Source organism: Leucoraja erinacea, unplaced genomic scaffold (genome assembly GCF_028641065.1).
Source record: "Leucoraja erinacea ecotype New England unplaced genomic scaffold, Leri_hhj_1 Leri_1640S, whole genome shotgun sequence".
Classification (NCBI taxonomy): Eukaryota; Metazoa; Chordata; class Chondrichthyes; order Rajiformes; family Rajidae; genus Leucoraja; species Leucoraja erinaceus.
In genome coordinates, this window is record NW_026575936.1 from 1 (window position 1) to 23,675 (window position 23,675).

At 50.2% G+C, this 23,675-nt stretch overlaps 1 protein-coding gene across 1 annotated transcript; it reads right to left on the reverse strand.

The window, feature by feature from the left end:
* Positions 1-6,258: 6,258 nt before the first annotated feature.
* LOC129716065 (multifunctional procollagen lysine hydroxylase and glycosyltransferase LH3-like) lies at positions 6,259-22,714 on the reverse strand (the record flags this gene model as incomplete). The annotated part of the gene is given in 11 exon segments (XM_055665943.1): positions 6,259-6,370; positions 6,793-6,933; positions 9,555-9,686; positions 14,192-14,232; positions 14,235-14,276; positions 14,279-14,304; positions 15,288-15,417; positions 16,081-16,209; positions 18,589-18,690; positions 20,893-20,990; positions 22,627-22,714. Coding segments are annotated over 11 exon segments (1,041 nt in total), but the record flags the coding sequence as incomplete, so codon positions are not given.
* Between the last annotated feature and the right edge of the window lie 961 nt (positions 22,715-23,675).

Consider the following 23,675-nt stretch of genomic DNA (forward strand, 5'->3'; position numbering starts at 1 on the left):
CGGACTCACACTCACACTCGGACTCACAGTCAAGGCGGACTCACAGTCACGTTGGACTCACAGTCAACACGTGGACTCACACTCACGTCGGACTCACAGTCCAAGCGGACTCACAAGTCACGTGGACTCACAGTCACGTGGACTCGGACTCACAGTCACGTGGACTCACAGTCACGTGGACTCACACTCACATGGACTCACAGTCACACGCGGACTCACAGTCACGTGGACTCACAGTCACGGGGACTCACAGTCACACGGACTCACAGTCACGGGGACTCACAGTCACGTGGACTCACAGTCACGTGGACTCACAGTCACGCGGACTAACAGTCACGGGGACTCACACTCACAGTCACACGGACTCACAGTCACGCGGGACTCACACTCACACGCGGACTCACAGTCACAGTCACGCGGACTCACAGTCACGGGGACTCACAGTCACGTGGACTCACAGTCACGTGGACTCACTCACACGGACTCACACTCACGTGGACTCACAGTCACGTGGACTCACAGTCACGTGGACTCACAGTCACGCGGACTCACACTCACACTCGGACTCACAGTCACGTGGACTCACAGTCACGCGGACTCACACTCACGTGGACTCACACACACGTGGACTCACACACACGCGGACTCACACTCACGGGGACTCACAGTCACGTGGACTCACTCACACGTGGACTCACAGTCACGTGGACTCACAGTCACGCGGACTCACACTCACACGCGGACTCACAGTCACGCGGACTCACACTCACACACGGACTCACAGTCACGGGGACTCACAGTCACGTGGACTCACAGTCACACTCGGACTCACAGTCACGTGGACGTCGGATCCTCACATGTCACGTGGACTCACAGTCACTCGGGACTCACACTCACACTCGGACTCACAGTCACTGTGGACTCACAGTCACGTGGACTCACAGTCACGGGGACTCAAGTCTCACACAACGCGGACCTCACACTCACGTGACTAACAGTCAACGTGCACAGTCGCAGGAAGGGAGGCTCACACACAACGAGAGACTGAGACACAGAGGCACACACAAGCTGACTCACAGTCAGACGGACTCACACTCACAGTGGACCCCACACTCCACGCAGTGCAGGGTAGGCGTGGCTCACACACAACACGCACCACACACCCACAACTTACACCAACAGCGGGAACCCACACTGATGTGGACTCACACTCACACACACGCGGTGCACCACACACGGGGACTAACAACCACAACCACACTCACACAAAACGCGCGGTCTCACCATTCACACACTGCATGCACGGCGGTGGGAGGCTCACACTCACACACACACACGGACTCGCCACTCACACGTCTTGCCAGGGCGGGGAGATTCACACACATGCACGGACCACACAACACACGGTGGACTCACATCACGTGTAGGACACTGCAGGAGGCCGTGGAGACTCACACACACACATGTGACTCACACTCACAACACACGCTGCAAGGGGGCGGAGGCTCACACACACTCACAGCCCACTGAAGACACGCGCGCACACTCCGCACAAACGCAGGCTGCAGGAGTGTGGAGGCTGAGGCACCACATCTGAGGAAGGACATTATTTGCCATAGAGGGAGTGCAGAGACGGTTCACCAGAACGGGATTCCTCGGATGTCAGGACTGTCTTATGAAGAAAGACTGGATAGACTTGGTTTATACTCTCTAGAATTTAGGAGATTGAGAGGGATCTTATAGAAACTTACAAAATTCTTAAGGGTTTGGACAGGCTAGATGCAGGAAGATTGTTCCCGATGTTGGGGAAGTCCAGGGCGAGGGGCCACACACAGCTTAAGGATAAGGGGGAAATCCTTTAAAACCCGGATGAGAAGAACTTTTTTCACACTAGAGTGGTGAATCTAATCTCTGGAACTCTCTGCCACAGAGGGTAGTTGAGGCAACACAGTTTCATTGGCTATATTTTTAAGCGGGAGTTTAGATGTGGGCCCTTGTGGCTACGGGGATCAGAGGGTATGGGAGAGAAGGCAGGGACGGGGGACTGATTGGATGATCAGCCACATGATCATATTGAATGGCGGGTTGCAAGGGCCGAATGGCCTACTCCTGCACCTAATTTCTATGTTTCTATGTACACACTCACACACTGCACACATGCTCACAGATGCAGGCACCACACACAGGCGCACACACACGCCAATGTGTCAAACGCTCATCAAAGTTAACCACTCACATATCCTGCAGGATCATTCTGGGTAAACGAGGCCTCTGGACCCTCCCCGAGAGCCGGCAACAGCTCCTGTACCACTCAGAGACGGGGCACACTAGCTGGGAATAGTCTCACACCCCGGACATCCCTCTTCCCTTCCCCATCGGGCAAGAGGTACAAAGTGTGAAAACGGAAACGCAACTCCTAACACACAGAACACATTCCGGGTCATCAACAGCTGTATCGTTACACTAAACACTACACACACAACACACACACACACCACCTCCAGATTCCCGAAAAACAGTTCTTCCAGGCTGTTATCAGGCAACTGAAACCATCCTACCACAACCACAGATCAGTCCATGAACACTATTCTGTTGGCATTGGAGACCCTCGGGGGAACACCTCGATCGGACTTACCTTGCACTAAACGTCCATTCCATTTTATCCTGTATCTGTACACTGTGGGAAGGCTCGATTTGTCAGATCGTGACATAAAACATGTTCTTCGCTGGACGGTTAGCGCGCAACAAGAAAGCTTGCTCGGGACAACCTATCGTATATGATTTGTAAGGTGATATAAAATTGAGGTAGGGCCGAGGGGCGTTCCATCTTGGGGGGAGAAGATGGCGGCTCGGTTACCATGGAGACCACCGCTCCTACCTAGTCGAGGCTCTCTCCTGTAATGGGCTTCTCACTCACCTCCTCCCCCCCAACTAGGCTGTATTCCGAATATAGTTGTGGGGGAATTGGGGGCACTAGTTCAGGGCTGAAAGGGGGGAGGGGAGGGAGGAAAACAATCACCCATACTCCTGGAGTTCTTCTGCGCGATTCAGGGACAAGTTTCTTACCACATCCTGTCAAATTCCTTTTTTAAATTATTATTTTTATTCTCAAGCCAAATGTACAAGAATTAAACCATGTCGGCATGCCAATATTATACATCATCGCACCAGCCCCAATTTGGGGGACCGTTTTAAGCTGAAATAGGCCATCGGCCCTTCTCAGAGCCTGCACGTGATCTACATTGACGCGGCGGTGCCAGGCAACCACCGTCCCGAGGCCTAAATGCAACCACCTACTCCTCCTAGCACCTGTTTTCTATGTTGCTATGTTCTACTGCAGTTGATAAAGGGTCTTGGTGTACACCTGGAGTCATTGCGTGCAGTTTTTTGGTCTCCAAATCTGAGGAGAAGGACTTATTATTCCCATCCATTGGGGGAGTGCAGCTCAGACCATTCACCAGTAACTGAGTTCCTGGATGTCGGAACTGTTCCTTAGGAAGAAAGACTGGATAGACTTGGTTTATACTCAGCTAGCAATTTAGGAGATTGAGAGGGGATTTATAAGAAACTACACAAAATTCTTAAGGGGGGTTGGTTTCAGGCTAAATGCGGAAGACATTGTATCCCGATGTTGGCGGAAGTCCAGGACAGTTGTCACAGGAGAAGTGATAAGGGCGAAATCCTTTTTAAAAACTCCGAGATGAGTCAGAAACTTCTTTCACACAGAGAGTGGTGAATCCGCAAAATTGGAACTCTCTGCCATAGAGGATAGGTGAGGACCAGTTTCATTGGCTATATTCAGAGCGAGTTTAGATGGTGGGCCCTTGTGGCTAGGGGGGGATCAGGGGGTATGGAGACTAGGTAGATGGGCAGGTTTTTTATGGAGGTTGGACTAGATTAGCCTGATCATATTAAGGGCGGGCAGGCATCAATCTGGCCGGATGGGAACACTGATGCATATTAATTTCTATGCGGCTCTATGTTGACCTTTTCTCGGGGAGCTCCGGAATTAATCAACACTCAAAGACCGTTGTTTTATGTTCTAGTTTTAATATTAACCAATTATCGCACAGCCCCAATTTGAACTCAGTTTTAAGGGCAGTGGTCTTGGCATTCGGCCCTGACGGGCAACCACTGACACATCAGAAAAGGCGGTGCAGTCGGATCTGGAAGGGCTGAATGTGCCTATACTCCTCCTGCACCCGTTTTCCTATGAATCCTTAACGAGAGATTCAAGACAGGAGCGGGGAAAAAAATCTCCCCGATCTCACACAACCCAGAATCAGAGTTAAATCAAATAGGTTAGCACCATACGATCACCTTGTAAGAATTCAGTAAAAGGGTGCCCGTGTCTTGAAAAATAGATCTGGTTTTTCGCCCTCTTGATGCCCCCCCCTCCGGGTTTTTACCTGTTGGACCAAGTCTCCTTCGAAGATCTGCGAGTAATTTTCGTGAATGTATTTGTCCCGCCAGTCCTTAGGAGAGAAGAGCAGGGAGGGGGGAGCTTAGTTAGAGTCGGCCAATCGCTAAAAACAGGCCATCTTGCACACCCCGCCCAACATGTTCCCCCCCCTCCCCCCCCCATTTAGGACTTCTTATGTGTAAGAAAAGAACTGCAGATGCCGATAAAACTTCGACAGGTTGGACGCAAAATGCTGGGGACCACTGGCCGGGGAGGTCATCCAGGTTTAGTCCTGCATAGAACCTAGAAAAGGATTCCGGCCTGCCCAACTCCAGAGGAGGGGGGGCGTACTTTGCAGTTACAGGGTCTTGGTGAGGGACCCCACCTGGAGTAATTGGGTACAGTTTGGTCTCCAATCTGAGGAACAAGGACTTGTTACTTGCAATAGAGAAAGGAGTATAGGAGCAGGGAGGTTTCTGCCGTTGTACAGGGGTCTTGGTGAGGCCACACCTCGAGTATTGTGTCATCAAGTTTTGGTTCTCCTATAGCTGAAGGAAAGACGGAAGTCGTGCCATAGAGGGGATGGAGATGAGTATAGGAGCAGCGGAGGGGATCCTGTGCAGTTGCAACAAACCGGGTCTTGGTGAGACCCACACCTGGAGTATGCATCCAGTTTTTGAGTCCTCCCTAATCTTGGAAAGACATCGGACCCATAGAGGAGTTGGGAGGTATATGAGCAGGGAGGTCTGCTTACTGCACGTTTGTACAGGGTCGATGGTGAGACTGTCCCACCTTGGAGAGGGTATTTCCGTAACTTTGGTACATCATTGTTTCCTCCTATCCTGGGGAAAGACATTCTTGCCGCAGGGGATGAGTACAGGCGCAAAGGTTCACCGACCTGATTCCTGGGATGGCAGGACTTCATATGAAGAGGGAGGGGGGATACACCTCATGTGGCGGTGTACTCGCTAGGGAATTTAGAAGATCGGGAGGGGGGGGGGATTTTAATAGAAATTACCACAAAATTTCTTAAGAGGTTGGACAGGTACCTATGCTAGATGGCATGGAAGATGTTCCCGATGTGGGGGGGGGGAAGTCCAAGCAACAAGGGGGCAACCACAGTTTAAGGATAAGTGGGAAGTCTTTTAGGACCGAGATGAGAAAGGCATTGTTCACACAGAGAGTGGTGAATCTGTGGAAATCTCTGCCACAGAAGGTAGTTGAGGCCACACACAGTTCATTGGCTATATTTAAGAGAGAGTTAGATGTGGCCCTTGGGCTAAGGGATCGGGGGGGTTACGGAGAGAAGGGGCAGCGATGGGATACTGCGTTGGATGCATGACAATCAATTAGCATCAAGCGTCAAGGGAGGATGCTTTCTGCTAAATTTCCTTGTCTCTGTACTTGTACACTGACAATAACGCCCTCATTACCAAAAATTGCAATCTGAATCTGATGATCATATTCGAATGGGTGGTGCAGGCTCGAAGGGGCCAGAATGGCCTCTACTCCTGCACCTATTTTTTTATGTTTCTATGTTTCTATCTCTCCCTCTCCCGTGGGGTTTGGGGAGGGGGGGGGTCTCTCACCTCGGGGTTGGTGAATATCTGCCACAAGTCGTTGTGCAGGTGAGAGGTGTTGTAGTTGGCCGTGGCCACCAGATGCCCAAAGTCATCCATGGTTGCTCCACAAACATGAAGGACGCCCATGTGGAGAGAGAACAACTCCCTGTGCCACCGGTCGTCACCCTGCTGGTGGAGTGGCCCGCCTCCTCACGTGGCCCTCACTCCCTCTACCCCTTCCCAAGCTCAAGTCCCCATGTCTCCTCCCCTACCCCATCTCCATTAACCTTTTCACTACTCCTTTTCACCCCCCCACCCTCGCCTCATCGAACCCAGTCCCGCACACCCTCCCCCCAGTCCCCCGAGCCACTTCTCCCCCACGCCATCGACACTCCCAGATGGACCCCTTCTCAACAGTCCTGATACGCAACACTCACTACAGCCCTCCTCCCCCCATTCGCCCCTCCCACCACACACTATCCCCCCCTTCTCCCCCCCCCAACACTCCCCTCCACCCTATCTTCTCCCCCCCCAGCCACCACTAACTTATCCCCCTACTCTCCCCCCCCTCCCCTCCACACCCTATCTCACTCACTATCCCCCTCTCTCCCCCCTCCCACACACTATCTCCCCCCCTTCTCCAACTCACTCTTACACCCTCTGCCCTGAGACCCCCCCTCCCACACTGTCTACCCTGTCTTCTCCTCCTCCCTCTCCCTCCAGTCTCCTCTCCCTCCCTCTCCCTAACTTTCCCCCCCTCCCACACGCACCACTCCTCTCGCCCCCTCCTCTCCCCCTGCCGCCTCACTCTCCACCCCTCTCCCACACCTTGGACGGACGTTCTTGCAGAAGACCATGTCGGGGTCCTGATCCCCAAGTGTGTAAACGTGCCTCTGCCTCAGCTCTGACCGCAACACGTCCCCCTTCACCAGGTACACCTGCGACAGGTACGGAACGTTCCAGATCCCATGCAGGGGGAGATGGGGGCAAGGGGCAAGAGAGCAGAGCGATAGTTTACAGAATCGGTTTCAACCTCACACAGTCTACAGAATCTATTTAGTTTACTTTAGAGATACAGCGCGGACACAGGCCCTTTGGCCCACTGAGTCCGTGCCGTCCAGCGATCCCCGCACACTAACACTAACAGGGGAGATGCAGCGAGACCTGGGGGTCCTTGTACATCAGTCACTGAAAGTAAGCATGCAGGTACAGCAGGCAGTGAAGAAAGCGAATGGCATGCTGGCCTTCACTGCGAGTGGATTTGAGTTTAGGAGCAAGGAGGTCCTGCTGCAGTTGTACAGGGCCCTAGTGTCTAGTGAGACCACACCTGGAGTATTGTGTGCAGTTTTGGTCCCCTAATTTGAGGAAGGACATTCTTGCTATTGAGGGAGCCCAGCGTAGGTCCACCAGGTTAATTCCCGGGATGGCGGGACTGTCGTATGCTGAGAGAATGGGTCAAATGGGCTTGTATTCACTGGAATTTAGAAGGATGAGAGGGGATCTTAAAGAAACATACAAAATTCTTAAGGGATTGGACGGACTAGAGGCAGGAAAAATGTTCCCCGATGTTGGGGGAAGTCCAGAACCAGGGGACCACACACAGTTTAAGAATAAGGGGTCGGCCATTTAGGACTGAGACGAGGAAAAACTTTTCCACCCAGAGAGTTGTGAGTCTGTGGAATTCTCTGCCACAGAGGGCGGTGGAGGCCGGTTCACTGGATGTTTTCAAGAGAGACTTAGGGGCTAATGGAATCGAGGGAGATGGGGGAGAAAGCAGGAACGGGGGAACTGATTCTGGACGATCAGCCACGATGAGCCTAAAAGTTAATTGAAGTTTATAAAGACGGCGCTCAAAATGGCGATCTCAAAATGGCGGCGCGCCCAGCCACCCTCCCTTAAAGCTCCTTCCTGTACTAAAACATCTACCAATGGGATAGGTACACGCACACACCCCCATCCACATTAACGGGACGGAGGTGGAACATGTTTCTAGCTTCAGGTTCTGGGGGTCAACATCTCCGATGACCTCTCTTGGACCCACAATACCTCTACTCTTATCAAGAAGGCTCATCAGCGTCTCTTCTTCCCGAGGAGACTGAAGAAGGTCCATCTGTCTCCTCAGATCCTGGTGAACGTCTACCGCTTCACCATCGAGAGCATCCTTACCAACTGCATCACAGTATGGTATGGCAACTGCTCTGTCTCCGACCGGAAGGCATTGCAGAGGGTGGTGAAAATTGCCCAACGCATCACCGGTTCCTCGCTCCCCTCCATTGAGTCTGTCCAAAGCAACGCGCTGTCTGCGGAGGGCGCCCAGCGTCGCCAAGGACTGCTCTCACCCCAACCATGGACTGTTTACCATCCGGGAGGCGCTACAGGTCTCTCCGTTGCCGAACCAGCAGGTCGAGGAACAGCTTCTTCCCGGCGGCTGTCACTCTACTCAACAACGTACCTCGGTGACTGCCAATCACCACCCCCCCCGGACACTTATTATTATTTATTCAAATCATTTGCTATGTCGCTCTTCCAGGGAGATGCTAAAAGCATTTCGTTGTCTCTGTACTGTACACTGACAATGACAATTAAAATTCAATCTTGAATCTTGAATAGGGATTAGCGTATTTGGGAAAGTAGTGGGGGATGGCGACGCTCTTGGAAGGGGGCAGTAGGCTGTCTTTCCGATGCCCACGGAAGACTGCCCGACCCCTCCTTGTGTTCGACCGAGAGTTGGGGGGAGGGGGTGGGGAGGGGGGGGGGAGGAAAAAAAAGGGGGGCGACAGGGCCGGAAGCCAGGATCAAGCAGCCCCCATCCTGGTGGCCGATTGGGAAAAGGGGAGATTGCAGCGAGACCTGGGTGTCATGGTACACAGTCACTGAAGGTAGGCATGCAGGTGCAGCAGGCAGTAAAGAAAGCGAATGGTTATGTTGGCTTCCCCATTGCAAAAGGATTATGAGGATAGGGAGGAGGGAGGTTCTACTGCAGTTGTACAGGGTCTTGGTGAGACCACACACCTGGTAGTATGCGTACAGTTTTGGGTCTCCAAATCTGAGGACGGATTATTTATTGCCATAGAGGGAGTGCAGAGAAGGTTCCCTAAGACTGATTCCTGGGATGTCAGGACTGTCTTATGAAGAAAGACTGGATAGACTTGGTTTATACTTTCTCATAGAATTTAGGAGATTGAGAGGGGATCTTATAGAAACTTACAAAATTCTTAAGGGGTTGGACGGCTAGATGCAGGAAGATGTTCCCGATGTTGGGGAAGTCCAGGACAAGGGGTCACAGCTTAAGGATAAGGGGGAAAATCCTTTAAAATCGAGATGAGAAGAACTTTTTTCACACAGAGAGTGGTGAATCTCTGGAACTCTCTGCCACAGAGGGTAGTTGAGGCCAGTTCATTGGCTATATTTAAGAGGGAGTTAGATGGGGCCCTTGTGGCTAAGGGGATCAGGGGGTATGGAGAGAAGGAAGGTACGGGAAACTGAGTTGGATGATCAGCCATGATCATATTGAATGGCGGTGCAGGCTCGAAGGTCCGAATGGCCTCTACTCCTGCACCTAATTTCTAGTTTCTATGTTCCTACTCACGACTCTCTTCAGCTGCACGATGTCGATGTTAGTCCTCTGAGACGACATGGAGTAGAAGCCCTCGGCGTTGATGGCCCCCCAGAAGTTGGACCACAGCTTCCCGTGGCGGCTCATGATGGGGGCAATCACCTTCCTGCACAAGGACGGGACGAGAGACGGAAGAATTTAACCATCACACAGTCTACAGAATCTAGTTAACTAGCAATGTTACAAAATTTTGAGATTTAAAAAATCAAGTCTGCAATTTACCCCATCAGATAAAGCATAACAAGAAGTTCAATTTGACACCTAATTCACTTTCATATCTCAAGTATTTAAAAAGTTATGGCCATTTTCATACTCGGAAATTAGCATCTTGTTCCCAATTGATTTTCTATGGACATAACAAAAAAGCTGTGATCGTGGACAGTCAAAAGCCCATAACTTTCTTAAAAATTAAGAGAATTGAATGAAATTTTCAGTTATCGTAGATTGAAGCATTCTGAAACAAATATAAAATAATCTTACTTGGATGACCTGAAATTAAAACATATAATTAGTTAGTTACCCAATTGGAGCTAATTTCAAACTTCAATTACTAGATCTAAACATCTATCCATTTCTTAATAAATGATTAACATTTTTAAATAGCCCAAGTGTCCAAATAATATTCACAAATAATTCTCAATAAAACATGATTTTTAAATCTCATTTACATTAATTTATAGGCCAAATGGAAGGAATTTAGTGTTCAATTGCTGTAAATTAAAGTCCATTTTAAATCAGCTTTCTAGTGGGTTCCTGTGAACGCGCTGGTTTAGAACGTTCACATTGCAGTGGATTTGTGCCCTCAATTGCCCAGAAAAATACTGCGGGATATAAAGAGCCCAAAATTAGCTACTCGCAACATTAAACTTTGTATAAAGGGTTCTTAAGAAGCCCTTTTTAATGTAAAAATAAGGTACATACCTTTAATTGTTTGCTTTATAAAACCCTGGGGCTGCGAGAGTTTGCGGGTTTAGAGAGTGATTTTTAAACTACTATAACTATTATACAAGGCCATAAAAACTAATAATACCTTTTGCGACGGGGTCTTTCAGCGATTTTTCGTTAATGATTTACTAGGCTGAACATTTTCGATTGCAACAGCCTAGTAAAAATCGCGTTTTAAACCCGCCCCCTCTAAACAGCGCCAAAATCGCGCACACACGGGCTGGGGCAGATTCTCAACGACGCTTCACGTAGACTATGCAACATACCTAAGTTAACCATCACACAGTCTACAGAATCTAGATTAGATCCTTGATTTGTCATTCAGACCTCGGTCTGAACGAAATGTCGTTGCTTGCAGTCATACGTATAATAATAACTAACAAGACACACACTAAACACAAATAATCATCCACCACAGTTAGTTCACCAGGCACCTCCTCACTGTGATGGTAGCAAACGTCTTAAGGTTGCTGTCTCTTCCCTCCTCATTCCCCCTCTGCGCTGAGGCGATATGTTGTTACCCCACCGGGCGATGGTAACTCAGCCCGCGGCTCAACCGACCCCGCGGCCCGGGGGCGGTCGAAGCTGCCGCCCTCCAGTCCAGCGGACGCAGCTGTTGCCGCGGGAGCTCCGGGAAACAGGTCACCAGCCCGTGACCTGCGAGCTCCCGACGGTGTCGCCCACTGGCCCGCGGCCGAGCGCTGGATTCGGGCTGCCTCAGCCCCGAGTCGGGCCGTCCTCACCGGAGTGCCGTCTCAGCCCCGAAGCTGGGCCACCAGAACGCCGGAATCTATTTCAACCCCACAGTCTACAGAGTCTAGTTCAACGATTTCAAACCTTTTTTCGTCACGTTTACCCCCCCGGCAACTTTAATAGCGCGTAACAACGTTATTTAACTGCTCAAAAAAGCTGGAGGAACTCAGCGGGTGCAGCAGCATCTATGGAGCGAAGGAAAAAGGCAACGTTTCGTGCCGAAACGTTGCCTTTTTCCTTCGCTCCATAGATGCTGCTGCACCCGCTGAGTTCCTCCAGCTTTTTTGTGGTGGACCTTCGATTTTCCAGCATCTGCAGTTCCTTCTTAACCATATAACAACCATATAACAATTACAGCACGGAAACAGGCCATCTCGACCCTTCTAGTCCGTGCCGAACACATAATCTCCCCTAGTCCCATCTACCTGCGCTCAGACCATAACCCTCCATTCCCTTCCCATCCATATAACTATCCAATTTATTTTTAAATGATAAAAACGAACCTGCCTCCACCACCTTCACTGGAAGCTCATTCCACACAGCTACCACTCTCTGAGTAAAGAAGTTCCCCACATGTTACCCCTAAACTTCAGTCCCTTAATTCTCAAGTCATGTCCCCTTGTTTGAATCTTCCCTACTCTCAGTGGGAAAAGCTTTTCCACGTCAACTCTGTCTATCGCTCTCATCATTTTAAAAACCTCTATCAAGTCCCCCCTTAACCTTCTGCGCTCCAAAGAATAAAGACCTAACTTGTTCAACCTTTCTCTGTAACTTAGTTGCTGAAACCCAGGCAACATTCTAGTAAACACAATGTTATTTAACTTATTGATGAGCAACTAATGTTGAACAGATTACACCGGTATACCAGAACCAAACACAGTCCAGTCAATGACAAAAAAACATGTACAAATCCAGATCAACAAATCTAGCCCCTGGGTAGGTGAAATGTATCCCCTGTGGTTATATTTACCTCGGCTTGGGAACACTTGATCTAGTTCAACACCAGTCTACAGAATCTAGTTAGAACATCTCACAGTCTACAGAATCTAGTTAGAACATCACACAGTCTACAGAACCTAGTTAGAACATCTCACAGTCTACAGAACCTAGTTAGAACATCTCACAGTCTACAGAACCTAGTTAGAACATCTCACAGTCTACAGAACCTAGTTAGAACATCTCACAGTCTACAGAACCTAGTTAGAACATCTCACAGTCTACAGAACCTAGTTAGAACATCTCACAGTCTACAGAACCTAGTTAGAACATCTCACAGTCTACAGAACCTAGTTAGAACATCTCACAGTCTACAGAACCTAGTTAGAACATCTCACAGTCTACAGAACCTAGTTAGAACATCTCACAGTCTACAGAACCTAGTTAGAACATCTCACAGTCTACAGAACCTAGTTAGAACCTAGATCCTAGTAGAACATCTCACAGTCTACAGAACCTAGTTAGACCATCTCACAGTCTACAGAACCTAGTTAGAACATCTCACAGTCTACAGAACCTAGTTAGAACATCTCACAGTCTACAGAACCTAGTTAGAACATCTCACAGTCTACAGAACCTAGTTAGAACATCTCACAGTCTACAGAACCTAGTTAGAACATCTCACAGTCTACTACAGAACCTAGTTAGAACATCTCACAGTCTACAGAACCTAGTTAGAACATCTCACAGTCTACAGAACCTAGTTTGAACATCTCACAGTCTACAGAACCTAGTTAGAACATCTCACAGTCTACAGAACCTAGTTAGAACATCTCACGTCTACAGAACCTCAGTTATAAAATATCACAGTTACATAACTAGTTAGAACCATCTCACAGTCTCTACAGAACCCTAGTTAGAACATCTCACAGTCTACAGAACCTAGTTAGAACATCTCACAGTCTACAGAACCTAGTTAGAACATCTCACAGTCTACAGAACCTAGTTAGAACATCTCACAGTCTACAGAACCTAGTTAGAACATCTCACAGTCTACAGAACCTAGTTAGAACATCTCACAGTCTCACAGTCTACAGAACCTACAGAACCTAGTTAGAACATCTCACAGTCTACAGAACCTAGTTAGAACATCTCACAGTCTACAGAACCTAGTTAGAACATCTCACAGTCTACAGAACCTAGTTAGACCATCTCACAGTCTACAGAACCTAGTTAGAACATCTCACAGTCTACAGAACCTAGTTAGAACATCTCACAGTCTACAGAACCTAGTTAGAACATCTCACAGTCTACAGAACCTAGTTAGAACATCTCACAGTCTACAGAACCTAGTTAGAACATCTCACAGTCTACAGAACCTAGTTAGACCATCTCACAGTCTACAGAATCTAGTTAGAAAAATAGAAATATAGACAATAGGTGCAGGAGTAGAGGCCATTCGGCCCTTCGAGCCTGCACCGCCATTCAATATGATCACGGCTGATCATCCAACTCAGTATCCCATCCCTGCCTTCTCTCCATACCCCCTGATCCCTTTAGCCACATCTAACTCCCTCTTAAATATAGCCAATGAACTGTGTGGCCTCAACTACCTTCTATGGCAGAGAATTCCACAGATTCACCACTCTCTGTGTGTGAAAAATGTTTTTCTCATCTCATCTCGGTCCTAAATGATTTGCCCCTTATCCTTAAACTGCGTGTGTGTGTGGCCCCTTGTTCTGGACTTGCCCAACATCGGGAACAATCTTCCTGCATCTAGCCCTGTCCAACCCCTTAAGTTAACCTCATGTAGTCAACAGAATCTATTTCATCCCACAGTCTACAGAATCTAGTTAACCCGACACAGTCTAGAGAATCTAGTTATAGATCATACAGGGAGGGGGTGAGATGGAGAGGGTGGGGGGGGGGAGAGGGGGGGGTAGTAGAAGGAGCGGGGTCGGGGGGGGGGAGGGGTACCTGTTATGCTCGATGAGAATGCGTAGGGCCTGAGGCCAGGTGTGTTGAGGGCAACATCAGAGTCCATGCTGAGGTAGTAATCACAGTGTCCACATCTTGGCGACAAAGGGTTCCTGGGGGGGGGGGGGGGGGGGGGGAGAGAAGGGGGGACGTTAGTGGCCACCGTCCCCACGGCAACACCGCCCCCCCCCCCCCCCCCACACAGACTCCCCCCCCCCCCCCCCACGAACACTCTCCTTCCCTCCCCCCCCTCTCAAACATGGGACCCCCCCCTTCCCCTCCCACAACCTCCGCCCTCCTCACCTCTCCTCCTCCCCAATGCCAGACTCACAGCCCTGTCGCCGCGCCCCTCCCCTCCCCTCCACCCCCCTCCTCCGCAGACTCACAGCCCTGTCCCTGGCCTCTCCTCCCCACCCCCCCCCCTCATTCTCCTCACCCCCCTCCCCTCTCCCCCCTTCCTTCCCCTCCTCTGCAGACCTCACAGCCCTGCCCCAGGCTCTTCCCCTCCTCCCATCCTCACTCCCTCCCCCTCCCCTCCACTCTGCACCCAGACTCACAGCCCTGTCCCAGGCCTCTCCCCCTCCCTGCTCCCTTCAGTTCCTCCCTCTCCTCCCCCCTCCCCTCCCCCCTCTCTGCCCCCCAGACACACAGCCCTGTCTCTGGCCTCTCCTCACCCTCCTCCCCCCTCACTCCCTCACCCCCCTCCCCATCTCTTCCCCTCTCGGCAGCCCTGTCACTATGCCTCTCCCCCCCCTCCCTCCCCTTCACCTCACCTCCCCGTCCCCCCTCCCCTCCCTCCTCCCCCCTTCCCTCCCCTCCTCCGCAGACTCACAGCCCTCCCTCTCCAGGCCTCTCACCTCTCCCCCCCCCCCCCCTCACTCCCCTCCCCTGGCCCCTCTCAAAGACCACCCAGACCCTCAGGCCCTGTCTCTGGCCTCGCACCTCCCTCTCTGCCTTCTCCTCCCTCAACCCTCCCCCTCCCCCCCTCTGCACCCCCCCCAGTCCCAGTTCCCTTTCCCCTCTTCCCCTCTCCCTCTCCTCCTCCTCTCCCCCCCTCACTCCCCCTCCCCCCCCCCCCCCCCCCCCCCCCCCAGACTCACAGCCCCATCGTCCCTGGCCTCTCCCTCGGTCATGTCCTCCTCAGGCCCCACCACCTTCACATGGTAGAAGTCGTCACCGTGCTCCTCCCAGAACTGCTGGATGTGTTTCTCATGGTGAACCTCCTGTGTACAAAGGGTCAACGTTTACTGCCCGAGACCCTCGCCCGGCCCCCAGCCCCATACCCACGCTGCCTGGGGTTCATCAGCGGCGGGCAAAGGTGCAACGAGACCCCCCCCCCCCCACCCCATCACATCACAAGGCGGGCAAGACAAGGACTGGACGACAATCACTCAGCACACTTGCACTTGCTCCAATCACTCACACACTCTCACACACTTGCACAATCACACACACGCACGCACAATCACTCACACACACGCACTTGCACAATCACTCACACGCACTTGCACAATCACTCACACACACGCACGCACTTGCACAATCACACACACGCACTTGCACAATCACTCAACACACGCACGCACTCACACAATCACACACACACACACTCACACCACACTCACACACACACTTGCACAACACACACACACACGCACACACACACACACACTTGCACAATCACTCACACACACGCACACTTGCACAACGCACTCACACACACGCACTCACACACACTTGCACAATCACTCACACTCTCGCACTCACACACATGCACAATCACTCACAATCACACACACACGCACACAGGGGGGGGGGGAGGGGAGGGGAGGGGGGGGGAGGGGGGGGGGGGGGGGGGGAGGGGAGGGGGGGGTGATCCACCTACCCCTGTTGTAGATGAAGAGGCTCAGCTGGTCGTGAGGATAATCCATGATCACCAGCCGCTGCAGGAACTCCAGGAAGAAGGGCGTGGGTTTCAGGATGAAGACGCCGATGGTGACGTGGGGATATTCCTCGTCCTGGGGGGGGAGGGGGGCAAACACGGAGCGTCTAAAACATCGGCTCAACACAGGGCCACAAACCCCACCGACCTCAGGAACATCCGATACACTGCCCGAGACCCCCGGTAAATAGACACACACACACCCAGACCCCCCCTGTAAATACGCACACCACACCCTGTAAATAGACTCACACACACACCCACAGACCACCCCCTGTAAATAGACTCAATACACACACACACCCCCCTGTAAATAGACACACACACACACAGACCCCCCTCTAAATAGACACACACACACACACACCCCCATAGACACACACACACACACACAGACCCCCCTGTAAATAGACACACACACACACACAGACCCCCCTGTAAATAGACACACACACACACCCTGTAAATAGACACACACACACCCCCCTGTAAATACACACACACACACCCACAACACACACACACCCCCTGTACATAGACACACACACACACACACACACACCCAGACTGTAAATATACACACACACACACGCATACACGCATACACACACACACGCATACACGCATACACACACACACACACACCACACACACACACACACACACACACACCCCCTGTAAATAGACACACACACACACACACACACACCCCTGTAACACACCCAGACCCCCCTGTACACACACACACACACCCCCCTGTAAATAGACACACACACACACACACCCAGACCCCCCTGTAAATAGACACACACACACACACCCTGTAAATAGACACACACACACACCCCCTGTAAATAGACACACACACACACACCCCTGTAAATATCACACACACACACACACACACCCCCTGTAAATAGACACACACACACACACACCACACACCCCCTGTAAATACACACACACACACACACACACACATAGACACACACACACACACACACACACACACACACACACACACACACACACACACACACACACACACACACACACACACACACACACACACACACACACACACACACACACACACACACACACACACACACACACACACACACACACACACACACCCCCACACACACACACACACACACACACACACACAGACACACACACACACACACACACACACACACCCACAGACACAAATAGACACACACACACACACACACACACACACACACACCCCCTGTAAATAGACACACACACACACACAACACACACTGTAAATAGACACACACACACCACACACACACACACACACACCACCCCCTGACACACACACACACACACACACACACCCCACACACACACACACACACACACACACACACCTGTAAATACACACACACACACACACACACCCCACACCCATACACACATACACACACACACACACACACACACCCCTACATACACACACACACACACAAATATATAATAGACACACACACACACACCATGTAATATACACACACACACACCCTGTACACACACACACACACACACACATATACACATCTAAACACACAAACACACGTACATACACACACACGCACACACACATACAAACGTACATACACATATACACACACACACATAAATATATACACACACACACACACCCCGGGACCCCCGGAAAATGCGCACACACACACACCCCGGGACCCCCTGTATACACACACACACACACCCCCCCCCACCCCCGTAAATACACACACACACACACACACCCTGTAAATAGACACACACACACACACACACACCCCCTGTAAATAGACACACACACACACACACCCCCTGTAAATACACACACACACACACACACCCCGTAAATACACACACACCACCCCCTGTACATAGAACCACACCCTGTAAATAGACACACACAACACACTAAAACCCGACTGTAAATACACATACATAACACACACACACCCTGTAAATAATACACACACACACACACTAAATAGACACACACCCCTGTAAATACTCACACACACACACACAAAGGGACCCACAATACACACACTGAGAATAAGGGGAGGGACTGAGAGGGGCATGAATATGACACACTGGGGGGGGGGGGGGGGGGGGAGAGGAGAAACACGTTCGAGGGGCAGGCACTGTGGTCACAGATGGGGGAGTGTGTGTGTGTGAGAACGTGCGTGTGTGTGTGTGTATGTACCAGACATGTGTGCATGTGTGTGGTATGCAGTGTGTGTGAGTGTGAGTGAGTGTGTGTGGTGTGTGCGAGTCGTGTGTGTGTGTGTGTGTGTGCGTGTGTGTGTGTGTGTGTGTGAGTGTGTGGTATGTGGGGTGTGTGAGTGTGCGCGTGAGTGTGTCTGTGTGTGTGGTGAGTGTGTGTGTGCGCGTGCGTGCGTGGTACCTGGAGCTGAGAGAGGTCCAACATATCTTCCTCACAAATCCCACAGCCATTGTCGTGGGTCCATGCGTTGGGAATGTAGTTCCCTAGATAATTCAGCTGGAGCTGTGAAATGGAACAGGCAGCCATTATTAATTAGCGATGCAGTGGCGCTGGTTTCAGTAACGGTGACGGATGCACCACACGTCTCCGTCCTTCAGTTCCTGCGGACTTCCGCCGCTGGAAGTGTAAGATTTTGGTGTGTGTGTGTGCGTGTGTGCACACACGCGTTCATGTTCATAAGGGGTAGGAGTAGAATCAGGCCATTCGGCCCATCAAGTCTACTCCGCCATTCAATCATGGCCGTTCTATCTCTCCCTCCCAACCCCATTCTCCTGCCTTCTCCCCATAACCCTGACACCCGCACTAATCAAGAATCTATCTGTATCTCTGCCTTAAAAATACCCACTGACTTGTGGCCTCCACAGCCGTCTGTGTGGCAAAGAATCCCACAGATTCACCACCCTCTGGCTGAAGAAATTCCTCCTCATCTCCTTCCTAAAGGAACGGAACATCCTTTAATCCTGAGGCTGTGCCCTCTGGTCCTAGACTCTAGACTCTCCCACTAGTGGAAACATCCTCTCCACATCCACTCGATCCGGGCCTTTCACTATTCTGTGAGTTTCAATGAGGTCCCCCCTCATCCTTCTAAACTCCAGCGAGTACAGGCCCAGTGTCGACAAACGCTCATCGTACATTAACCCACTCATTCCTGGGATCGTTCTTGTAAACCTCCTCTGGACCCTCCCCAGAGCCGGCACATCCTTGCTCAGATACGGGGCCCGGATTTGCTCATAGTGTTCCAAATGTGGCCTGACCAGCGCCTTGTAGAGCCTCAGCGTTACGTCCCGGTGAACGATACAGTCGAGATCTAGTGAGGCGTCGGAAAGCCCCGTCTACACTGGTACTGCACCCCAGTGTTATACAGTCTGAAGAAGGGTTTCAGCCCGAAACGTTGCCTATTTCCTTCGCTCCATAGATGCTGCTGCACCCGCTGAGTTTCGCCAGCATTTTTGTCTACCCAGTGTTATACACACACACAGTTACACACACACAGTTACACACACACACAGTTACACACACACACAGTTACACACAGTTACATAGTTACACACACACACAGTTACACACACAAACACACACACACACACAGTTACACAGTTACACACACACACACAGTTACACACACACAGTTACACACACAGTTACATAGTTACACACACACAGTTACACACACACACACACAGTTACACACACACACACACACACACACACACACACACACACACACACACACACACACACACACACACACACACACAGTTACACACACACACACACAGTTACACACACACACAGTTACACACACACACAGTTACACACACACACAGATACACACACACACACTTACACAGACACACACACAGTTACACAGTTACACACACACACACACAGTTACACACACACACAGTTACACACACACACACAGACACACACACACTCACACACACACAGTTACACACACACACACACACACACACACACAGTTACACACACACACACACTCACACACACAGTCACACACAGTTACACACACACACACACAGTCACACACAGACACACAGTTACACACACAGTTACACACACACACACTTACACACATTAACACACACTTACACACACACACACAGTTACACACACACACACAGTTACACACACACACACACAGTTACACACACACACACACAGTTACACACACACACACACACACACACACACACATTACAGTTACACACACAGTACACACACACACACACACACACAGTTACACACACCCACACACACAGTTACACACACACACACACACACACACACACACACACACACACACACACACACACACCACACACACACACACACAGTTACACACACACACAGTTACACACACACAGTTACACACACACACACACAGACACACACACACACACACACACACACACAGTTACACACACACACAGTTACACACACACACACAGTTACACACACACACACACAGTTACACACACACACACACACACAGTTACACACACACACACACAGTTACACACAGTTACACACACACAGTTACACACCGTTACACACACACAGTTACACACACACAGTTACACACACACTGTTACACACACACAGTTACACACACACACACACAGTTACACACACACACAGTTACACACACACACAGTTACACCACAACCGGTATCTCGTTACCTTGGTGGGCCCGTTGCCATGGATGACCACCGGCAAGGTATCCTGGGCGATGTTCCGAACTCTGGAATTCCCCCTCTCAAACTTCAGCACCACCTCATCTAACGGGCGGAGGAGCAACAGTTAAACCGTGACACGCTAACGTTAGAACCTTATTCATCGCAGGAGGGAGATTGGTCGGCCAACAGTCATAACAACACAGCAGGGCCCATCAAACATGAAATTAAAGTTGTGAGTGGAGAGGATTGGGGGGTTTGCAAAGATTGAGGGGGGGGGGAGGGGGTCAGTCTCAGTCCACCCCACCGCAGAAGGGGGAGGAGTTGTACAGTTTGATAGCCACAGAGCAGTAGTATCTCCTGCAAGCTAGATGCAGGAAGAATGTTCCCAATGTTGGGCGAGTCCAGAACCAGGGGCCACACACACACACACAGTCTTAGAATAAAGGGGAGGCCATTTAAGACTGAGGTGAGAAAAAACTTTTTCACCCAGAGAGTTGTGTGAATTTGTGGGATTCCCTGCCACAGAGGGCAGTGGAGGCCAAGTCACTGGATGGATTTAAGAGAGAGTTCCTTCCAAGAGTTCTCCCCGGGTTTTGCCCCAATTCGAACGCGGAGATTTACGGTAAAATGGCCGCTCGTCGGTACTCGGGGCTCTCGTGGACACTTTTCAAACGCGTTGAAAAATCTTCACGAGTCTTCCCGAGCGCCTGCCGTTAGCGTTACGAGCCGCTAAGAGCCATTCGGCCCTTCGAGCCTCCACCGCCATTCAATATGATCATGGCTGATCATCCAACTCAGTATCCCATACCTGCCTTCTCTCCATACCCCCTGATCCCTTTAGCCACAAGGGCCACATCTAACTCCCTCTTAAATATAGCCAATGAACTGTGTGGCCTCAACTACCTTCTGTGGCAGAGAATTCCACAGATTCACCACTCTCTGAGTGTGAAAAAAAAATGATTTTCTCATCTCGGTCCTAAAAGATTTCCCCCTTATCCTTAAACTGTGTGTGTGTGTGTGACCCCTTGTTCTGGACTTCCCCAACATCGGGAACAATCTTCCTGCATCTAGCCTGTCCAACCCCTTAAGAATTTTGTAAGTTTCTATAAGATCCCCCCCTCAATCTTCTAAATTCTAGCGAGTGCAAGCCGAGTCTATCCAGTCTTTCTTCATATGCAAGTCCTGCCATCCCAGGAATCAGTCTGGTGAACCTTCTCTGTACTCCCTCTATGGCAAGAATGTCTTTCCTCAGATTAGGAGACCAAAACTGTACGCAATACTCCAGGTGTGGTCTCACCAAGACCCTGTACAACTGCAGTAGAACCTCCCTGCTCCTATACTCAAATCCTCTATGGCAAGAATGTCTTTCCTCAGATTAGGAGACCAAAACTGTACACAATACTCCAGGTGTGGTCTCACCAAGACCCTGTACAACTGCAGTGGAACCTCCCGGCTCCTATACTCAAATCCTTTTGCTATGAATGCTAACATACCATTCCTCAGATTAGGAGACCAAAACTCAGTATCCCATCCTCGGTTATTGGTTGGGTTATTGATTGGGGACGATTAGCCATGGCGGTGCTGGCTCGAAGGGCCGAATGGCCTCCTCCTGCACCTATTTTCTATGTTTCAATGGCGATCGCTATATGTGGCGCTCTTAAATAAAGTCTTGATTGCTTTGCCCGAACTTTGCGTTAAATCTTATTAAAGTATTTTATTGAAACAAGGTCAAACTTACCCAAAGCACCGTTGAGGTTCTGGAAGATGGTGGAACGATGGTCAAGTGTCATCTTGTACTTCTCCTGCGGGGACAGAGAGCGGGAAAACTAGGAACGTCGGTGAGAACATTTTTTACGAGGATGTTGCCGGGACTCAGGTGCCTGAGCTACGGGAGAGGTGAGCAGGGTCCTGGGTCTCTATTCCGTTGGAGCGCAGGTGGGATGAGGGGCGGTCTTATAACGAATGGTATGTTAGCTTTCATTGCAAAATGATTTGAGTATAGGAGCAGGGAGGTTTACTGCAGTTGTACAGGGTCTTGGTGAGACCACACCTGGAGTATTGCGTACAGTTTTGGTCTCCAAATCTGAGGAAGGACATTATTGCCAGAGAGGGAGTGCAGAGAAGGTTCACCGGACTGATTCCTGGGATGTCAGGACTGTATTATGAAGAAAGACTGGATAGACTTGGTTTATACTAAGATTGTTTCCGATGCTGGGGAAGTCCAGGAACAAGGGGTCACAGCTTAAGGCTAAAGGGGGAAATCCTTTAAAACCGAGATGAGAAGCACCTTTTTCACACAGAGAGTGGTGAATCTCTGTAACTCTCTGCCGCATAGGAAGGTAGTTGAGGTCCAGTTCATTGTCTATATTTAATATTTGATTTATATGTTTCACTTTTGTCTAATGTGAGGATTCATTTTGATTATGTATATAATTGCATTACTGTGAATATGTACGTTTATTAAATCCAGATCATATGTAATGGCGTTGTACATTCTGCAGTGAGTAACTGAGGGCGGGGGACACTAGAATTTCCGAATGGCGAGATGAGACACCTTAATTGCTAATGTTTCTATTGTTTCTAGAATATAGAGTTTATTACATTATTACAATTGACCTATTATGATAGTTTAGTTTCTAAGTATTCAGATATAATTCTTCGATGTCTATTATTCTAATGAGTATTTTTCGTCCACGAATCGAGTACAGATCCCATTGCTTACCACCAATCACTTGAATGTGTATAGTAATTAGTTTGATCCTGTAACTATACCTCTCTTCCCGATCT